This window comes from Heterocephalus glaber, unplaced genomic scaffold, assembly GCF_053883595.1.
Source record: "Heterocephalus glaber isolate CG9 unplaced genomic scaffold, H.glaber_assembly_v1.0 deba00001806, whole genome shotgun sequence".
Lineage (NCBI taxonomy): Eukaryota > Metazoa > Chordata > Mammalia > Rodentia > Bathyergidae > Heterocephalus > Heterocephalus glaber.
Window position 1 is genome coordinate 1,208,128 of NW_028258481.1, and position 18,848 is coordinate 1,226,975.

The 18,848-nt window shown below is 65.8% G+C and overlaps 2 protein-coding genes across 21 annotated transcripts in view; one reads left to right on the forward strand and one right to left on the reverse strand.

Moving 5' to 3' along the window:
- Syt7 (synaptotagmin 7) overlaps window positions 1–13,529 on the forward strand; it is a 42,696-nt gene extending 29,167 nt beyond the window's left edge. For 12 of the 20 annotated variants that reach the window (XM_004874322.4, XM_087203736.1, XM_021251751.2 and 9 more), the window contains 7 exons: window positions 1,582–1,704; window positions 4,768–4,903; window positions 7,595–7,865; window positions 9,451–9,620; window positions 9,755–9,869; window positions 10,137–10,336; window positions 11,271–13,529. In XM_004874322.4, the coding sequence (XP_004874379.1) occupies window positions 1,582–1,704; window positions 4,768–4,903; window positions 7,595–7,865; window positions 9,451–9,620; window positions 9,755–9,869; window positions 10,137–10,336; window positions 11,271–11,375 (1,120 nt within the window). In that variant the 3' untranslated portion in view covers window positions 11,376–13,529. Of the gene's footprint in view, window positions 1–1,581; window positions 2,260–4,767; window positions 4,904–7,594; window positions 7,866–9,450; window positions 9,621–9,754; window positions 9,870–10,136; window positions 10,337–11,270 lie in introns of those variants that run through there. The other 8 variants (XM_087203738.1, XM_021251754.2, XM_087203735.1 and 5 more) reach the window with 4 other exon arrangements.
- Window positions 13,530–16,221: 2,692 nt separating this feature from the next.
- Window positions 16,222–17,897, reverse strand: Lrrc10b (leucine rich repeat containing 10B). Its single transcript, XM_087203743.1, has one exon. It carries the CDS (start codon window positions 17,787–17,789, stop codon window positions 16,941–16,943), a length of 849 nt encoding a protein of 282 aa, XP_087059869.1. The 5' UTR covers window positions 17,790–17,897; the 3' UTR covers window positions 16,222–16,940.
- Window positions 17,898–18,848: the final 951 nt, after the last annotated feature.

An 18,848-nucleotide genomic window follows, 5' to 3' on the forward strand; every position in this document is an offset into this window, starting at 1 on the left:
CAGCTTCGGGAGCCCTGGGTACCAGCTCTTCCCTGCCCACCACCCTACAGGTGGACCAGCATCTGATGGCGTCGCGAGGGGCGGCATCCGTAGCTGGTCTCTGGCCTGCTGGCCCCGAACTCACTTAGGGCTCAGCCCTCCACCTTCGAAGGCCGATGGCAAACACTGCAGGCCTTGCAGGGCACATGTGGTGTTTGTCACATGATTTTTTTATCTTAACCCTTTAAAAATGCAAAGCTCATCCTTACGCGTGCTCTGCAGAGAAACGGACCGTGACCCGGAGTTTGCCACCCACTGCCGCACCAGCCGATCCGCTCCCCACGCTCCTCTGGAGGGCACGTCCGGCAGGACCCCACTCTGCTCAGAGGGCTCGGAGCCCTTGCACGGCTGGCTTCTGCACACCTGGGGCCTGCAGGGCTGCAGAGAATGACAAATAGGAGCCTGTTGGTTTTTAAGAAGAGCTAAAGAAGTGTCTGAAAAGTTCATCAACCAGTGAAAAACACATCATTTTCCTCAGGCTGCCTTCCCCCAGGCAGCGAAGTAGAATTTCCCCGTCTCGGAGGCGCCATGGGCAGGAGCAGCAGAGACCAGGGTGCGGTGCATCCTGAGGAAGGGGCAGACTTTTCCCCCGAAGCTGGACCCCAGTGTGAGTGTCGGCCAGGAGCGGCTGTCCCCTGCAGAGGCAGAGACCGAGAAGGACGCTGTGGCCACCTCCTCCCCTGGCTCCGACCCCGCTGGCATCTCCCACTTTCCAAGCCCTGAGTCTGAGGTCCCTGTGACAGCTCCCTGGGGAATGGTCACACCAGCTGACTACCTGGGGACCTTGCCCCAGCCTCTAGGCCTTGCCCTGGGCCCTCCTCCGAGAATCCTCAACCTGGCCTGAGCCCCAAGAAGCACCCAGAAACGCTCCTGGGAAGAGCGCTGAGCCCAGCAGTCCTGGGAGACCTGCCTTGATTCCAGCGCCACGCGGCGGCCTTGCCCCGCTGGCCTGCCCTGCTCGGTGCCCCAGGAGACTTCTGGCCCTCCGGGGCCTGCACTTCACCCGAAGCTGTCCTCCTTGCCCTCAGCTGCGTCTCTGACCAGAGGCCCCGAATAGACCTGGAGGCCGCAGTCACCCCTGGGTGTGTACAAGGGGAGGACAGGCCGGCTGCCATGCTGACGCCTGTGCAGGAAGGGACGTGCACTCCCCCCGGGACCGCAAGAGCAAGCCCCAGAGCCCTCTGCCCTCTAGGACGCCTGGCTGACACGGCCCAGAGGCGCCGCTGGGGCGGGAGCTCACATCTTCCTGGGGCCCAGCTGTGTGCCCCTCCCGCTGGCACCCGGCTCCGCTCTTGGCCAGGGCGGCTGGGACTGTCTCAGGCGCAGGCATCTCCCTCCGTCCCCCCCTCCGTCCCTCCCTCCGTCCCTCCCGCTCCTGCCTGACTCTGTTCTGCAACAGTCCCACTGCTGAAGTTTGGTTTCTCTCCTGCAGGGCCAGTTTCTTACGCTCTTTTCTTCTCTCTCTTTGTCTCTGTCTCTGTCCCCTCCCCGCCCTGCCCTGGGGCCTTCCCCTTGCACCGCAATGCTGGGCCACCCTGGCAGGGAAGGCCGAATGGTGGTGCTATCCTTGGTCTTAGGGCTTTCGGAACAGGATGACTTTGCCAATATCCCTGACCTGCAGAACCCAGGAACCCAGCAGAACCAGAACGCTCAGGGGGACAAGAGGTACGAGCTCAGGCGAGGCCAGCACGGCGGAAGCACCGGAGGAGGAGGAGTGGAGAGGAGAGGCAGCTGCTCCACCACGCAGCTGGGCCAGACCGTCCTGCCTTCCACAGTGCTGGAGCAGGAGGACCGGCCCCACGGCCGCCGGCCCCAGGGCATCCACCTGGGACCATTCTGGATCAGGCCTGCTCCCGCACACTTGCCCCGGCCCGGAGCAAGCCCTGCGCCATCTCCTGCTTGGCTTCTCTCTGCTGTCCATGTCATCGCTGTCCACCAGCTGGAAATCCCTGTTTCTCTGGGGGTTGGTGGCTGGGGGATGTCAGGGAGGGGCGCTGGCCTGTGCTCCCTCATCCCCGCCGCCTCAACCTCCCTGGGGCCCAGCGCGAGGCAGAGGGTCCCGGAGGGGAGCACCTGGAGAGGCCTAGGGACCCACGCAGTGAGGCGCAGAGCTGCCCGTGGGGCCCGGTGGAGGGCACCGGGAGCGAGCAGCCATCTAGCCCGGCCCGGCTCCGCCCCGCCTGCGGCGCCGGGGAAGGGAGGAGAGCCCACCGCGCGCTCGGCGGCCCTCAGCGGCCCGGCCCTCCGCAGCCCTGCGCTGGCCGCAGCACCGCTCTCGCCTTGGCCCCTGCGGCTGTCGGCCGAGCGGCCCGTGAGTGAGCTCTGGAAGCAGCCCCTCCAGAAAGGCCCTGCAGGGGACGGGGCCTGCTTGGCCGGGTAGCCCTGGCGCTCCTTCACAGCCTGAGGGGCAGGGGCTGGCAGTTAGGGCGGATGGACAGGCTGAGACCTCCGGCCTGCACTGCAAGCATGGGGCCGAGCTCCCCCGGGAGGGTGGACAGGGGCCGGCCCTTTGGCCCAATGACAAGGGGTCTCCAGGCTCTGAGCTGGGGCCTGAGGTGTGGCTGGGTCTGAGCTGGGTCCCGGGGAGGGTGGGTGCAGCCGGGCCCTGAAGGTGTGGAGTGTGAGGGAGCAGATGCTGGAAACAGATTTCTCTCCACCCTGTGCTGCCCCTGCTGCATCTCATCATTCTTCCCTACCTCCTTGCCACAAGGTCCTGTCCATACTTCGCCACCTCATGCATCTGGTCATCACCTCCACGCGCTGCCCCCTGCCCTCCTGGGAAGCCCTGCCCAGCCGCCTAGCCCGACTCCAGGGGACCCTGTGTCCCTGCCACCCAGAGCCCCAGTGTGCCCTGGCTTCCCCTGAGTGGGCGAACCCCATGCTGAAGCTGGGCATAGACACTGCAGGCCCCAGGCTGCCCACCTTGCAGCGGTGGGCTGGGCCATCTGAGGGGCACAGAGATAGCATGGGCTGCCACCCCGACACCAGGCAAGGCGAGGCCTGTCCAGCAGGCCAGGGCAGGTCCTTGGTGGCCCTGGACGGCCGTATAGAACCTCAGTGCCCTTGGCCACAGTCCCCTTGCCCTGCCGGCCAGCCCAGGTTCCGGGCTGCTGGGCACATCTGGGACCCTGGCCCGGACCTCAGTGTAGAGCCAGAGTCCCGGCCCCGCCCAGCGCCCTGCCTGTCCTGCTCACCTCATGTACTCAGCCATCCTCCTCCATCACCCTTGGATCCGAATGGTTTCCCCCGTGGCCACCCACCCGGGGGCCAGGCCACCTGCTCCCTCCGCCCGTGTGTCCCCGGCTCTGCCTCCTGTGGCCGCCTGGCTCCTCGTCTCTGTCCGCCCACAGCTTCCTCCGCCCAACTCTGACTAACCTTTCTCGGGCTCTCTCTCCCTCCCTCTCTGCATCTGCGCCTCGCAGGGTGTCCCTGGGCCAGTGACAGCCCCAGCGCCCTCTGCCTCTCCCAAGCCTCGGTCTCTGTTTTCCCCAGGCCGCTGCAGCTGTACAGGCACTGCGGTTTGGCCCGGATAACCCCGACTTGCACTAACCTGACTTTGCCTCCCCAGCTCTCTCCGTCTGCTCTCCCCCGTGCCCGTCTGCGAGCACGTGTCCGAGAGTGTGTTGTCCCGGTGTGTCGGGCCGGGCCAGGTGCCCACAGCAGGCGTGCCGTGTGCCATCACCAGCGTGTGTCTCTGAGTCTGCTGTCTGCTTTCCCTTCTAATCGTCCCAGTCCACCCCACACACCTGGTGTGCCGGGCGTGCCGTCATCACGCCTGCTGTGTCCTGCCGTGGCCTGCGCATTCCCTCTGCATTCCTCTGGGTGTCTTGGGCTGTGTGCACTGTGTGTGTGTCTGCCTGCGTGTGCACGCCCACTTCCGAGGCCCGGCATCTGTGCATGTCATCCGGTGGCCGGGCCCATGTCCAGCTGTATGGCTCCGAGGGTGGCCCTGCTGCCCAGTGCCCCCTCACAGGCATCCCAGCCTGGTGCTGGGCGGGCTTTCGTGCCTTTCCTAAGCCCAGTGGGGCAGAGATTCCAGCTGCTGGGAACCACCTGGGGCAGGGGCAGACGGGCTGCTGGGGGTCTCGTCTCAGCCGGTTCAGGGCTCATCTCGTGTGGAGGCCCCCAGGAGAGCTGGGTGCTGGCTTGCTGCATCTGAGAGGTGGCCACTACGCCTACCTTACCTTGCATTACACGAAGCCAGCCAGGTGCAGTGGTGCACACCTGTAACCAGGTACTTGGAGGCTAAGGCAGCGAGATCACAGGTGCCAGGCCAGCCTGGGGAGTTTAAAGAGACCCTGTGGAAAAAGAGAGGAAATGACCAGGGGAGTGTGGCTCGGTGGGGGGTGGCCTTGGGTCCAATCCCCAGCAGCACGGGGACAAATAAGCTCCTTCCTTCGTCACATTGGCCACTCAGTGCTGGGCGTGGTCGCTGGCTGGCGCAGAGGATGACCTGCCGTGGGGTCCTGCGGGCAGCACAGTGCGCAGCACGGTCCTGGCCCCCTGCTCTGGAGGGTGGGAGGCCCGTGGGACTCCAGAAGGCAGAGCATGAGAGGACACGGGACCTTCCAAGACCAGCCAACCTGCGGGTCTTGGGGAGCTGGGGCCCTGGGCAGGACGCACAGAGGTGCTGCAGCAGCCGCCTGGGCAGGTGGCCTCGGAAACCAGGCTTGCGCAGAGTGCCTGCAGCCCCACACCCGGCCCCCTGCTCATCGCCCCTCTCCCCAGGTTGCCCGCAGGAGGGAAAGCGGTCGACACAGCGCTGGTGCCAGGCCAGACGCCCCACGATGAGTCTGACCGCAGGACCGAGCCCCGCTCCTCTGTCTCGGACCTCGCCAACTCCCTCACCAGCGAGATGCTCATGGTGAGCAGGCGGGTGGGCGGGCAGCCCCAAGTGGCCCATGCAGGTGGAGCCAGGCGTGGCATGGGAACCTCTAGGTGCTCGCTGACTGAGTGAGCAGGGCCAGGCTTCTCCTCCCAGCTGTTTTGCCAGGGAGGCTTCCCTGTGCCTCAGTCTCCCCACTTGGAGAGTGAGAGTAAGAACGTCGACTTCCTCCGGCCTCGTTCTGAGTTAAGGGCTGAGAACACAGGACAGTGCTGGGACCTAGAAGGAAAGGCTGGTGGACAGGGCCTGGGCAGTGGGTGGCTGGAGCTCCTGGCCCTGACGATCTCTCCTCCCCACGGTCGTGACCATGTGGCTCCCGTGGCTCGGGGTGCAGAGAGAGCAGGAGCCTGCAGCTGGGGTTCCTCCACAGTGAGCTCCTGGCCCTGCCTGCCACCTGATCCCAGCTCCAGGTGCACCCGGGGCCACGGTGCAACACAGCCCCTCGCCAGGGTTCCGCTCTCCAGGGGTGGGGGTGAGCCCAGCAGGAGACACGGCAGGAACTAGGGGTCTGGGCAACTGGGGCTCTGGGAATGCTCGGGAGGCCGAGGGTGGGCACCGTGCCCGCTGCATCCCCTGAGGACGACCTAGGTGGTGTCGCTTCCTCTGTGCAGACAGGAAAGCGATTTAGGGACCCCAGCTTGCTCCAGTTCCCAAGCCCAGGCCACCATCCTGAGCTCCCCGAGCCTCCAGGGTCCCCACCAGCCTAAGCCTGCGACTCTCGTGCACAGCCGGGTCCAGGGCAGCGGGTTGAGAGGTAGAATCCACATCGCTCCTGAGCTCGGTTACAGCATCCGAACTTCTGGAGGGCCCCCTCCCCACACTGTGTGTCCCTCCCCACCCTCTCCCAGGCCCCACTGCCTGGAACCAGTTGTTCTGATGTCCAGATGTCCAACTCCCTTCCATCCCCGCCAGGCCCAGAGGCCAGAAGGCTGAGTGGGACAGGCCGGCCCCGGGCGTCCTTCACTGTGACAATGGAGATGCAGGCTGAGGAAGCCCCAGAGCCCCTGTGTTGCTCTCCAGGCCCGGGTTGTAGAAGCTGGGGGTCAGAAGACAGAAGTTGGGCCCCCTGAGCCCCCAGAGCACAGCCAGAGGGGAGGAGGCCTCTCGCCCTGGCACAGGGGCTGGCTTGATGCTTTTTATTCTTTTTAAACCCAGCCTGGCTAGGTTACCCAGGCTAATCTTGAACTCCTGGGCTCAAATAATCCGCCTTGTGTGTTGGAATTATGGGCGGGTTGTGTCGAGCCCAGCTTGGCCTGATGCTTTTGGCAGCTTCAGTCCCTGGAGTGCAGCCGGGATAGGGGTGGCCAGCCTGGTTCCCATGGAGATGGCAGGGTCCCTGGGCCCAGGAAGGCTGGGCACAGATGCGTCACCCTTTTCCAAGCCCACTTGCCTAGCCCAGGTCTCCCCACATCACCCCGTTTAGGAGCCAAATAAACAGGGACCGCAGGTGGGGTGCATGCCTCAGGTCCCCTCCAACTGCACCTCAGTTTTAGACTGAACGGGCTGAGTGGCCTTTGCTGGCCCTGAGTCAGGTTGCAGGGCCGGGCCCGGGCAGGGGCCCCCAGAGCCTCATCCCTCAGGGGTAGAAGTAGGTCCGGGGGAGCAGGGGAAGTTCAGTCTGCCCAGGCCTGGGTGGAGCTGTGGGTTGTCAGGTGGGGCCAGAGTCCCTTCCTGGGGTGAGGAGGTGCAGGCACTCAGCACTAGGAGGGCTGCTGGGCTCCACCCAGGTTCCAGTCCTGACGCGGCCCCAGGCCCTGCAGGGTTCAGACTGGAGCCTGGGCCCTGGAGCACGGCCCAGTGGGGTGGGGTAGGCGTGAAGGTCGCAGCCCCTGGTGGGCAGGGGCTGGCATCACCTGGTATGCTGAGCCCTTGCCGGCTGTCACCTGGGTGTGCCCTGCAGCCCTGGACTGCTGACTGACCTCTCAGAGCAGCCTCCTCGGCCAGAGCTCGGCAACAGCCTCTGGCCAGTGGAGAGGTGAGGAAAGTCTTCAGCACCTGTGTTCTTGTCGCCTGGTTATCCGGCGTCCTTGAGCCTGGGCTGCCCCTGCAGGATGGAGGGGAGAGACGTGCCCGGGCTCTGTCCTCACTGGGTCTGCGGCCCCTTCCTGGCTGGGCAGGAATACTCGGGTGGCAGAAGTGGCAGGGTGGAAGCTGCACACACGCACGTGTGCACACACTCACCCCTCCTGTGCTCCAATGGGTGCCATGCAGCACCAGGTGCCTGCAGATGGTTCTGCCCAGGCGGCTGCCCCGCCTGATGCTCAGACTCCCAGGGGCGAGGTGGGGGACCCCAGCACTCACCCTCCTCGTTGTGTGAACTGCGTCCCCTGAGAGCCCAGGGTCCCTTCCTCAGGGACAGCTGGTGGACACTTGCCCAGCGGGAGCCGCCCCATCTGTGCTGGTTATGTCCACTGTGGCCCCACGGGCAGGGGAGGGTGGAAAAAGCAGGGGGCTAGGACCCCACACATGCTGGGGGGTCCACAGTGACAGGCTCCCTCCCTCCATCCCTGTCCGATTCCACGTGGCCCTGTGCTGTGCATCCTCGCGTCCTCTGCCACCATGGACACGACTGGCCACCACCCGCCAGGTGTGAGTGGAGAGGGGCGGGTCCTCTCTGCTGGCCACTGGGGGCCCGGGAGGCGAAGCCCACACAGCCCCTTCCCTTTCCAGCTGTCCCCAGGCTCTGAGGAGGATGAGGCCCACGAGGGCTGCAGCCGCGAGAACCTGGGCCGGATCCAGTTCAGCGTGGGCTACAACTTCCAGGAGTCCACGCTCACGGTGAAGATCCTGAAGGCCCAGGAGCTGCCGGCCAAGGACTTCAGCGGCACCAGCGACCCCTTCGTGAAGATCTACCTGCTGCCCGACAAGAAGCACAAGCTGGAGACCAAGGTGAAGCGGAAGAACCTCAACCCCCACTGGAACGAGACCTTCCTCTTCGAAGGTGAGGTGCCGCCGGCTCTCCATGTGCATGCACACAGCCATGGGCATGCAGGCAAGGCTGAGGCAGGAGGATCGCAAGTTCCAGCCCAGCCTGGGAAATTCAGCCACCTATCGAGACCCTGCCTCCAAATTAAGAAAGACAGAGCAGGCTACAGATGTGGCTCAACCTGAAGTCCTGGGTTCAATCCGCAGCACCTCAGCAAACAAACACAAAATGCGGACTTGCACACACCCTGTCTCTGCGCTGCCCTGGCGCCTCCGAGGCCCCTGAGGCAGGAGGCCTGCCACTGTTCTGGGTCCGAGGCCTCGGTGACCAGAGCAGATCCCAGGAGCCCTTTCCCAGCAGCCTGGCCCACTGTGGCCCGCGGTGCCCGGGGAGGGATGCCTGACCGTCGGAGGTGGATGTAGCAGCTAGCAGACCCCTATCTGCCGGGTGTGACCTGCAGGCCAGGGACTGGGCTCAGGAGAGGAGGGGTCTGCGGCAGCCTCCGCGGGGTCTCCGGTCGGGTGAGGACATAGACGCACTGAAAACAGAGCCATGCACCAGACGGTGCTGCAGGGAGCCAGTGTGAGCTTCCCTTTGTGTTGCTGAAGGAAATTTCCCTGAGGAGAAGCCATTCCAGATGGGTTCTGAAGGACGAGTAGGAGTTGTGAGACTCCCTGCTCTGGTGTGGAACAGCGCTGATTCGGGTGTGGGGATCTTGGAGCTCCGCGCTTCCTGGAACGCTAGGCCACCTACATTTCACCTGGACAGGTGCCGAAGGTCACCTGGGGTGGGTCCCTCGGTGTTAGAGGGAAAGTGACCCTGAGGATTCCAGAGGATTCCCCTTCCTCTCACCCCTCCTGTCCGTGGCTTCTCTGCTCCCAGCGTCTCTGGGTGAAGGTTCCAGGCTCCCTGGCATGCGTCTCCCTTACCTACACTCCATCCTGCTCACCCCAGGCTGGGCTGTGTCTCCCTCCCCACCCTGGCCAGGGTGGGCAGGCAGCGGTCCAGGAGAGAGAGGGATAGACCTGTCAGGACCAGCGACCCAGGTTGCACACAGACAGGGGCAGGAAGACACTGGGCCCGCTGTGCAGGGACGGGGCCCGGCTGGGCACAGCCCACACGGCCCTTATTCCCGCTGCCCTGAGCCACTGCAGGGGCCGCTTGGCCTGGCTGCTTGCAAAACACTCTGGCAGCTGTGCAGAGCCCAGGCCTAGGGGCAGGAGGAAGTGCGGGGGTTGGGGACCTGTAGCATTCTCGGTGGCCTGGACAGGGCAGACAGTGGGGACAGAGAGGCTGACACCAGGAAGGCCATGTCCAGCCCTCTCCCTGCCTTAGCCGGGTCCCCTTTGCCCTCTGCCCTGTCCCTGTGGCCCGTCTGTCCCCGACCTTGCCTGCTGGCTGCAAGCCCCTGGCCAGTCCTGTCTTGGGATGTGGAGCCACCGCAGTGGACGGTGTAAGTGTGTGTGGGGCTGGTTCTGCTCACTCGCAGCCACAGGCCTTGGTTTCCTGTCCTGGAGTGGACCCCACTCTCGACAGTGCAGAGCGGCCCTCTGAGAGCCGACTGCTGGCCCTGGCCCCTCACTTCCTTCTCTGCCCCCAGGTTTCCCCTACGAGAAGGTGGTGCAGAGGGTCCTCTACCTCCAGGTCCTGGACTACGACCGCTTCAGCCGCAATGACCCCATCGGGGAGGTGTCCATCCCCCTCAATAAGGTGGACCTGACGCAGATGCAGACCTTCTGGAAGGACCTGAAGCCATGCAGCGATGGGAGTGTAAGGCTGGGCTCTCTGGGCCCGGGGTGGGGCACAGGCCAGAGGGCAGCTCTGTGGTAGCAAGGACAGACACGGGACGCACCCAGGGCAAGGCCGTCCTTCCCTGTGCCCCGTGACCATGCTGTTGTCCCCAGGGGAGCCGAGGGGAGCTGCTCCTGTCTCTCTGCTACAACCCCTCCGCCAACTCCATCATCGTGAACATCATCAAAGCCCGGAACCTCAAAGCCATGGATATCGGGGGCACCTCAGGTGCGGGCCGGGACGTCCAGGGGCGCGGGGGCATGGGCTGTCGGAAGGGAGCGCTTTGTGTTGGGGAGGGCTGGCTTTGAGCCCCAGCTCTGACACCCCCTCTCTGCGGCCTTGGCCAGACCGCCACCCTGGCCTCGGTTTCCCCACGAGTGCTGGCTCTGCCTCCTGGCCTCTCTGGGCCCTGCTGTCCTGCTCGGGTCTCTCCCACCCCACCCCAGCTCGCCTCGGAAGGGGACCCAGGTCACCCTGACCCCTGCTGCTCCCCAGACCCCTATGTGAAGGTGTGGCTGATGTACAAGGACAAGCGGGTGGAGAAGAAGAAAACGGTGACCATGAAGAGGAACCTGAACCCCATCTTCAACGAGTCCTTCGCCTTCGACATCCCCACGGAGAAGCTGCGGGAGACGACCATCATCATCACTGTCATGGACAAGGACAGGCTGAGCCGCAACGACGTCATAGGCAAGGTGGGCGCAGCCCGGCCTCCTGGGCTTCCCTGCTGCATCCCAGGGACCTCCTGGGGGCCGCGGTTCTGCAGGTCAGGGTGGTGCCCGTGTCTCCTGCACGTGGTGCTTCGATGCAAGCCCTCTGCCTCCCTGCTTCGGAACTCTGTCCCTCACTGTTTGTGGCTCTGAGTCTCCCGTGGCCCAGAGGTCACTGCCCCCAGGGCCTCTTCTTTTGGGGTGGTACTGGGGCTTGAACCCAGGGCCTTTGCACTGAGCTGCATGCCCAGCTCTTTTTATGTTTTACTTTGAGACAGGGTCTCACTTAGTCTCTAAGTTGAGATTCTCCTGCCTCAGCCTCCTAGGGGGTTCTAGCTGCTTTTGAAACAGGCCAGCTGTGTGGCCCCAGGGTGAAGGTGGCTTGTGTAGGTCAGGAGCCCCCCATGCAGCTGCAGCTCAGCCCCTGGAAGGCAGCTGCCTGCCCCTCCAATCTGCCTGGCATCCTGCGGCCCTGGGGTTTCAGCCGCCCGCGTCAGAGGCACAGCACCTGTGGGGGCACGGCCTTGGGCCCAGGGCACCCTGTGGCCCCGCCACCCCAGCTTTGTCCTGTCCTCTCCACACGGGGCAGAGCCGGGCTGGCTCCCAAGCTCCTTTTCATCTCCGCTGACTCTCTCAGATTCTTTTCACATCCAAGAGGCAGCGCCACAGAGCCCCTTGCTCAGTTTCCCCAAACCCCAGCCTGCTTGGGTGACCATGGCGCCTCTGCTCAGCGAGCAGCACGCTACAGATGCTGTGTCTCACCCACGCGCCTGTCCCGGGGAGCCCCGGCACAGAGCAGTCACCTGGCCCGGGACAGTGTCTATCCTCCTTGGACCTGGCTGCCACAGGCTATGGGCAGGGCCCACACCGCTCCGGGGCCCCCTGGCCTGGCTAACGTGCTGCTCCCCTCTCTCTGCAGATCTACCTGTCCTGGAAGAGCGGGCCGGGCGAGGTGAGGCACTGGAAGGACATGATCGCCCGTCCCCGCCAGCCTGTGGCCCAGTGGCACCAGCTGAAGGCCTGAGCGCCAGGGGACGCCCAGGGGGTCCCCGACGTGCAGGGCCGTCCAGGACTGCAGCCCCACCCAGCAGCCCGCGGGGACTCCGGAGCCATCTCCCTGCTTCACCGCCCTTCCCTTCGGACTCGCCAAGGCCGAGCAGCAGGGACCTCGTGAGCAGGCGGGCACACCCTCCAGAGGCCGCCAGGTGGGCATGGCCCCCGTTTTCTTTACGGCAGTGCCTGGAGTGGAGAGAAGCCAGCCCCGTCCCGGGGGTGCCGAGGCGTTTGGCCCTGGCTGGCAAGACAGGCCCGTCTGCAGGTGGCTTCAGGTGCCGCCTGGGCCCTGAATGCCAAGAACAGTGCACAGCCTGCTCTGTTTGTGTTGTGTGGCTGCGTGTGTGTGAGGGACGCTGGCTCCGGCCCAGGGCCAGCAGTGCTGAAGACGCAGAGAAGCAGGCTTGCGGGGGCGAGGCGGGCGTGGCCAGCCCACCCTCTGCTTGGGTCCTGGCAGCTCCCTCCTGGCAACTTCACCTCTCGGACATCGGTTCACAACTTTAGGCACCTACTGTGTGCACAGCATTCCACCAGGCCCCCAGCTCCCTTCCGTCTCAGGGGTCCCAGCCCCGCTGTCCCCCAACACCCCCAGAGACCCCACCTTCTCGGATCCCTGCCCTCGCCTTCCTTCCCTCCGGGTGTGGTTTCCCACTGTGCAGCCGCCCTGCTGGTCCCTGGAGCGGCCCTTGCGCCCTCCCGCCCGCCTGGACTCTAAGGCCAGGGTGACTGGTGTCCCCGCGACAGCAGATGTCAGGGCCACCGCTTGCGCCCTGGCCCCGGAGCTGGTCCTGCTATGGCCAGCGCCTCCCCACATTCCCAGATGCACCGCCAGGTGGCGCCGGGACGCCACGGGCTTAGGACCCGGGCAGGGAAGGCGGCGCGGAGCGGAGCGGAGCGTGGCCCTCGCAGCGCAGGCCGGCCGGTGCGACCACACCCATCACGGTTTGTGCACATACGCAGGAGCCGGCCCTGTCGCCGCCCCTTCCTCCCTGGGATCTGAGGGAGATCGCTCCTGTGGGCGAGTCGCTCCGCTCCGGTCCGCAGAGAAGACGCCGGGCGAGTGAAGCAGTAGTCACCGCATTCCCTGTAAACCCAGAGTCTCCACAGCGCAGCTTTGCTTTGAGTGGGCCTGGCCAGCTCCCCGGGCTTGGATGGGGCAGCAGGGGGCAGAGGGCAGGGGCAGCGTGTCCCTCCCTCCCTGGAGGCGCCTTCGGGAGCAGCCAGCAGGGGCTCCCCGGTTCCATGGGACACCCCCCCCCAGGCCGCTGGGACAGCCTGGCCCCCCACCCACCCAGACATGGGCCGGGGCTGCATGGGGAGGGCTGACGGTGGGTGGGGCTGGCAGGAGGGGCGGCATCATGGGCGCAGCGGTGGGGAATGGGGGCGCCGGGCCCAGACCTTGGACAAGCCCCCACCCTCCCGAGACTCAGTTTCCCCGTCCACAAAATGATGGTAATAATCCTTCACCTACCTCATGGGGAGGTTGTGAGGTCACCATCGCCTGACCTGGGGGCCTAGCGAGGCAGAGGACCCTGAAGGTGCTACCGGGAGCAGAGTATCATTACCGCAGCCTGAGAGCTCGGCCGCCCGCCGGCCCCTGCTGCAGGGGCACGAGGGCAGGGTCCTGTCTTTTCACTGTGTCCGGGCCCTGTCTCAGTGTCATCTGCCTCGTCCTGGGCACCCTAGACTTAGTCGTGACCTGGTTCAGCTCTCCTTCCTGTGAACATCTCCCCAGTAACTGCTGTGCAAACCCCAGCCACCCAGGGCCCCCACACCCACCCTCCGGCCCCAGAGGCCAGGGAGGGACAAGGAAAAAGCCACACAAAAGCCCAGGGACGCCCAGCCCTGGGTGGGGACTGGTGGCTGCTGTTTTTGTCGTGTTTGAGTCTTTGAGTGCAAGTGTTTTATAAAAAATAAGACAAAAATCCACTTTCACAAAAAAAGAAAGAATTTTTGCAATGAAGAGAAATGAAAAAAAGCTGAAGAAAAAAGAACCATACAAGTTTTCCACCACACACCCTGTAAGCCAGCAGAATTTCCTCTTTGCAAAACCCTATTTTTGTGGGAATGGGCCCTGCTGTTTGGGGCGAGGCCTGTTCTGATCAATAAAGGACCATGAAAAGTAGGGCATTGGCTGTTTCCTCCGACTGGGCCCTGACACCCTGGGGAGCAGCAGCTGGGGGAGCCGGTGGGACCAGGCCGGGCTCCGTACAAGACCGGCCCGGCTGGGCCCCTTCGCCCTTCCCCAGAACACAGAGCAGGCCTGGAGCAGGGCCCCACAGGGCTGGACCCCGTCCCCACCTGCCGAGCCCTGTCCAGGTCTCCGAGAGGAACAGGAAGAGGAGCCCAGCTCTGGCTGGCAGCACTTGGGCGTCTCCACCCTGATCTCTAGTTCATCTCTTTAGGGTCAGGAAAATCTCGCCAAGAGAGGACACCCTGCAGGTGCCAGCCTGTGCCCGGGAAGCTGGGCTGGGCCCCTCCTGCCTCTGGGCCCCAGGGAGCCCTCGCCTTCCCTGGAGAAGCAATAACCACCCTGCCCTCCCCCCTTCCCCCACCTGGGCTGGGGCCACCCGCCGGCCGTGCCCTCTGGAGTGAGGGCCCCGTACCCGCTTCTCCTGGCAGCTGCCTCCCCCACCCCCGTCCTGGTTTAAGTGGGGTGCAGTTCTGTGGCGAGTTCTCGCCCAGCCTGCAGGAGGCCTGGTCCATTCCCAGCACAAGAGGGAAGGACCAGAGTGGCAGGTCTGGCACAGCCCGGAGGAGCCCGGGGCTGGGTGAGCCCTCGGGCCCTGCCTGCTTCTGTCAGGCTGCCTCTGTCACAGTTTGAGGGGACCCAGCACCTCTGCCTCCAGTCCTTGGTGCTGTCCGCCAGGCCACTGCTCTGGGGTCCTCTTTCCCATGAGTCCCCTCCAGGACAAGGCTGACACGCTGTCTGCCCCACCCGTGACCCTGACCTCCTGTCACCGCGAAGACGCCCGCCCCCGATGTGTCCTGTTCTGTGTGTGAACATGCTGCGTCTTGTTTCGACTGTGCGCCCCTGGGCAGGGACCGTCTGCACACGTGTTCCGTGCGCACGCCTGGGTGTGCTAATAAACGTGCATCTGCAGAACCTCAGCCCTCCGTGTCTTGGGGAGACCCTGGGACAGGCGGCTGAGGCAGGGGGGTGCTCCGGGCAGGATCCAGGGCGAGACCCTGTGGGAGGGGAGGGACTGGGCTGGGGAGGCCCCTGCACTGGGGGAGGGGGCTCTGGGCCCCGGAATCCCCCGTCCAGACTCCAGCCTGCAGGGACGGCAAGGCCTGGCTGCAGTCCTGCACATTGCTCGCAGGCCTGGGAACCCAGGGTTCAGGTGAGCACTGGGTCAGGAGCCCTCAGCCCCCGCACTGGCCCTGCCGCTCCTCTTTCCTCTCCTCCCAGCTCCTGCCCTTGCTGCTCCAGCCCCAATCCCAGCTCCAACCCCAACCCCGTGGTGGCCTCTGCTCGAGGTGGCCTGGCACAAGCACGGTTCCTCCAGGCTCCGCCCAGCTCTGGTGGCCCAGGGCTGCCAGGGAAGTGCAGGTCTTGCCCCGAGCCTGACCCTGCCGGCCTTGGCTGGCACTGGGGCTATCAGTGCCCTCATGAGGCCAAGGGAGAAGTCGTAGGAAATGAGCAAGGGAGTGCCCAGCTCCTGGGACAGTGCTCTCCAGCGCCAGGGGAGCTGTGACAGCCCCTGGCCCGGGCACCCCTCCTCCCCTGGCGCCCCTCATGAATGCCGGGTGGTCCCTACCCTCGGGCATCCACACTGCTTCAGCTAGACTAACTTCCCAGACAGCGAGCCATGGGACAGCCGCCTGGCGCGGAGCTCCGCTCTCTCCTGGGAGACGGCAGCTGTGCACAAGGCGCCAACCCTGGCAGCCAGCGCCCAAGTGGGGAGCAAGCGCCTCAGCTGGGCAGAGGAGCACAGAGCAGGCCCTTGGCGGCTGCAGGAGAGCACAGGGAGCCGACCAGAGGAAGAAAGGGAAGAGCTCAGTGCAGAGGAAGGAGGGCAGGCAGACTGGCCTGCAGTGTCAGCTCAGTGGCCACCTCCTCTGCAGATAGAGATGGGCACTTTGGCTGCATCGAGGCCATCGGGCAGCTGGGAGTCACCTGTGGCTTGAGGCCAGACCAGGGCATCTGCCCTCTGCCCACTCCAGTCACGGCTCAGAGGGCACTCCTCGCCAGCCAAAGTGCCCACCCTGCCTAAGCAACCTCCCGAAGTCCTCTTCCCCGGGACCGGGGTCCAAGGAGAGTCCCCGCAGGCACTAGGGTACTGCCTGAAGGAGCAGGCTGCGCAGCCTCCACCTCAGCGGGGCCCAGCCCAGCACTGGACAGAGCCTGACCTTTTGGGCCCATGTCACATCAGCTCTTGTTGCCATGGGAACAGAGGCCCGCGGGCCTCGAGGCTGGAGTTTTAGTTTTCTCCCTTTCTTTAAATCTTCTTCCCCTGAGAAAGGGGAGCAGGCAATGCAGAACTGAGCAGGAGAGGTGAAGGAGACAGGAGGGCCTGGAGCGAGTGCGGTCACCAAAGGGACAGGGTGGTACCTTAGGGGAGCACAGAAAGGTCACTCAGCTCTTGGGAGAGGCAAACACCCAGGACTTGGGAAGCCGAGTCTGGCTAAGACGGGACAGTGAGCCTGGCAGAGGACCGGCAGCGGGGAGGAAGAGGCCTGTGACACCTGGACAGAGCCTGCAGGTGGGGAGCGCCTGTCCCCAGACAGAGCTGGGGCCCCGGGCAGGACCAGGGCCAGGGCAGGGGAGCCATGACTCCGGAGCTTGTAAATAAACAGGCATGTAGGAGACGCAGTCTTCCTCCATGAAGTGTAATTGACGTGTGCAGCCAGTTTTCTTCCTGAAGAAAACACGACCCAGGGGCCCTGCCTCTGACAGGTTCAAGGCCTCGGCCTGCCCCTCCTCCCCTTATTGCTCCGTGGGAAAGATCTGGCCCTGGGAACGGAGTGAGGCACACAGGCCAGCCGTGCCCTTGTAAGGGAATGGGGAGCACAGGCAGTGGGAGAGGCCCAGCAGCTCCCGAGCTCGCAGCCTCTCTCTTTGGTGCAGGACGCCAGGCAGGCACAGTGGCTTCTTTTCAAACTCGACAGCTGCCGGCTTGGGGCTGTGGGGAAGGGAGATGCCAGGCACATGCTGGGCGTCGGGGAGGGAGCCCCACAGACGCTGGGGAGGGGAAGCGGCGGGCCGGTGGAGGGGCAGGGCCCCTGCTCCCCCTGCGCGGCCCTGGGCCCACCTCCCGCCTCCCACCTCCCACCTCCCACCCAGCTCTGCCCTGCACAGTGCACCGGAGGTGGCCGCTGGCTGCCGAACCAGACCGCGTGGGCCTGGAGGGCCAAACCCCAGGAGGACGGAGACGCCCTGGGCACCTGGAGCCGTGGCCCAGGATCCAAGGGGAAGCTGCCAGCTCTGCTGGGATAGGGACTTCCGCCCAGAGGTCACGGGTGTGAGGACGCCCCGGGCCGCCCTACGCCCCAGGGCTTCCTCGCTGCCGGCCTCTCGGCCTCCCGACCGGCCTCAGGTGCCCAGGCCTGGCGGGGCCTCCAGGGCCCGGGCGCCCGCGCCGCCGATCAGCAGCTCCTCCTCCTCGTCGTCCTCGAAGGCGCGCGCGAGGCGGCGGGGCGGTGGCCGCGGCGTGGGCTCGTCGCGCTCAGCCATGCGCTCGACGGCGCCCTCGCCCACGAGGAAGACCGTGTCGGCCACGCGCGGGGGCCCGGTGACCGGGTTGTGGTCGTAGGAAAAGACGCGCAGCGCGCGGAGCGGGTGCAGGTCGGGGAATCCGCCCAGGCGGTTGCGGTCCAGGTCGAGGATGTGCAGGCGGCCCATGCGCAGCAGCGCGGGCGGGAACTCCTCGAAGCGGTTGCCGTAGAGCCAGAGCCCGCGCAGGCCGGTCATGCGCGGGAGCTCGGCCGGCAGCGCGCGCAGCCGGTTGTCGCCCATCTGCAGCGACTGCAGCGCCGCGAGGCGCAGCAGCGGCCGCGGGAAGCGCCGCAGGAAGTTGCCCTCGATCCAGAGGCAGCGCAGGCTCTGCAGCTGCGCGAAGTCGGCGGGCAGCGCGCGCAGCCGGTTGCCGCCCAGGTAGAGGCGCGCGAGGCGCGGCAGGCGGCACAGCCCGTCGGGCAGGAGCTCCAGCTTGTTGGAGTCCAGCGCCAGGATGCGCAGCTCGCGCAGCTCCTCGACCTCCTCGGGCAGCTCGCGCAGCCCCGCGCCGCTCACGTACAGCTTCTGAAGGCGGCCGAGCGCGCACACGGCGCCTGGCAGCCTCCGCAGCCGCCGCCCGCTCAGCTCCAGCTGCTGCTCGCCGCTGCGCAGCTGCTCCTCGGCGTCCGACGGCAGCTCGTCCAGCGTGGACTCCGCGGCGCCCATGGTCACGGGCCCCGGCCGGGGCCGCCGCCGCGCCGCATCGCCCCGCTCGCCCCTCCCGCCTGCCCGCGCCGGAGGGGGCGCCCGCTCCGGGCCGGGAGACAGCGCCGCTCGGGCCCCGCCGCCGCTCCGCGAGGCTCTGGCTCGGGTCGGCACCGGCTCTCTGCTCGGCGGCCCGTCGCCCTGGCAACCCCGGACGCGCGCGGGGTGGCCAATGAGCCGTGAGAGGGCGGGGCCTCTGCTCCCGGGGGCGGGGTTCTCCGCGCGCCCCGCCCCCGCCGGGCTGCTCCTCGCTCCTCATTGGGGCGGAAGCCGCGACCCTGGGGGAGCCGTCCCTGCTCCCTCTGGGCCCTCAGGTAGCTACTCCGGCGGCCGGCGGTGTGACTCTCGTCGCTTTCACACCCGAGGATTGGGGGCGGGGCTCGGCCCCCTCGCCGCCCGGTCCGCGCCTGAGACCCCACGGCGTCCTGCGTCCCGGACAGAAGCAGGCGCGGAGAGGTTGCCTCGAGCAGTGCGCCCTGGGTGGGCAGCGCTGGGGACCGGAACCCAAGCACGGTGGCTCCAGGGCCCCGGCCCAGAAGCGCTAGTGACGTCCAGGCCTGTGACTGCACGCAGAGCCACGACGAAGAGGCCCGTGGGAGCCGGCCGGGACGCACGGTGAGGAGAGGGCACAGCCCGAGCTCCAGGCTCCTGCTCCCCTCCCAGCCCACTGCCGTCCCCACAGCAGGAAAAAGTTTGATATTTCTCAAAATGGGAGCCAGCAAAGACCAACCGGAGCAGCAAGGCCAGGTGCCCTAGGCGCAGACAGGCAGACTTTACATAAAGCCAAGTGCATAGATCCTGAGTGTCCGCTCGGATGCGTGTTGAGAAACACACGCACCTATTCCGTGTCCCATTTCTGTCAGCCAGTGTTCCCGGGATCTTCCCTCCCACGCCAGCGATCGTGACCTTGTCACCAGGGCTCAGTTTTCCCTGATCTTGGCTTCCTCTAATGACGCTGCCCCCGCACACTGCTGGCTTCTGGCCTCTTCTGACCTGACACCGATGAGGATTTGCTGGATA

Bases quoted from the DNA above. Each gene is read 5' to 3' on its own strand.
- Lrrc10b (XM_087203743.1), bottom strand. From the start codon at position 17,789: ATGGGCGCCGCGGAGTCCACGCTGGACGAGCTGCCGTCGGACGCCGAG.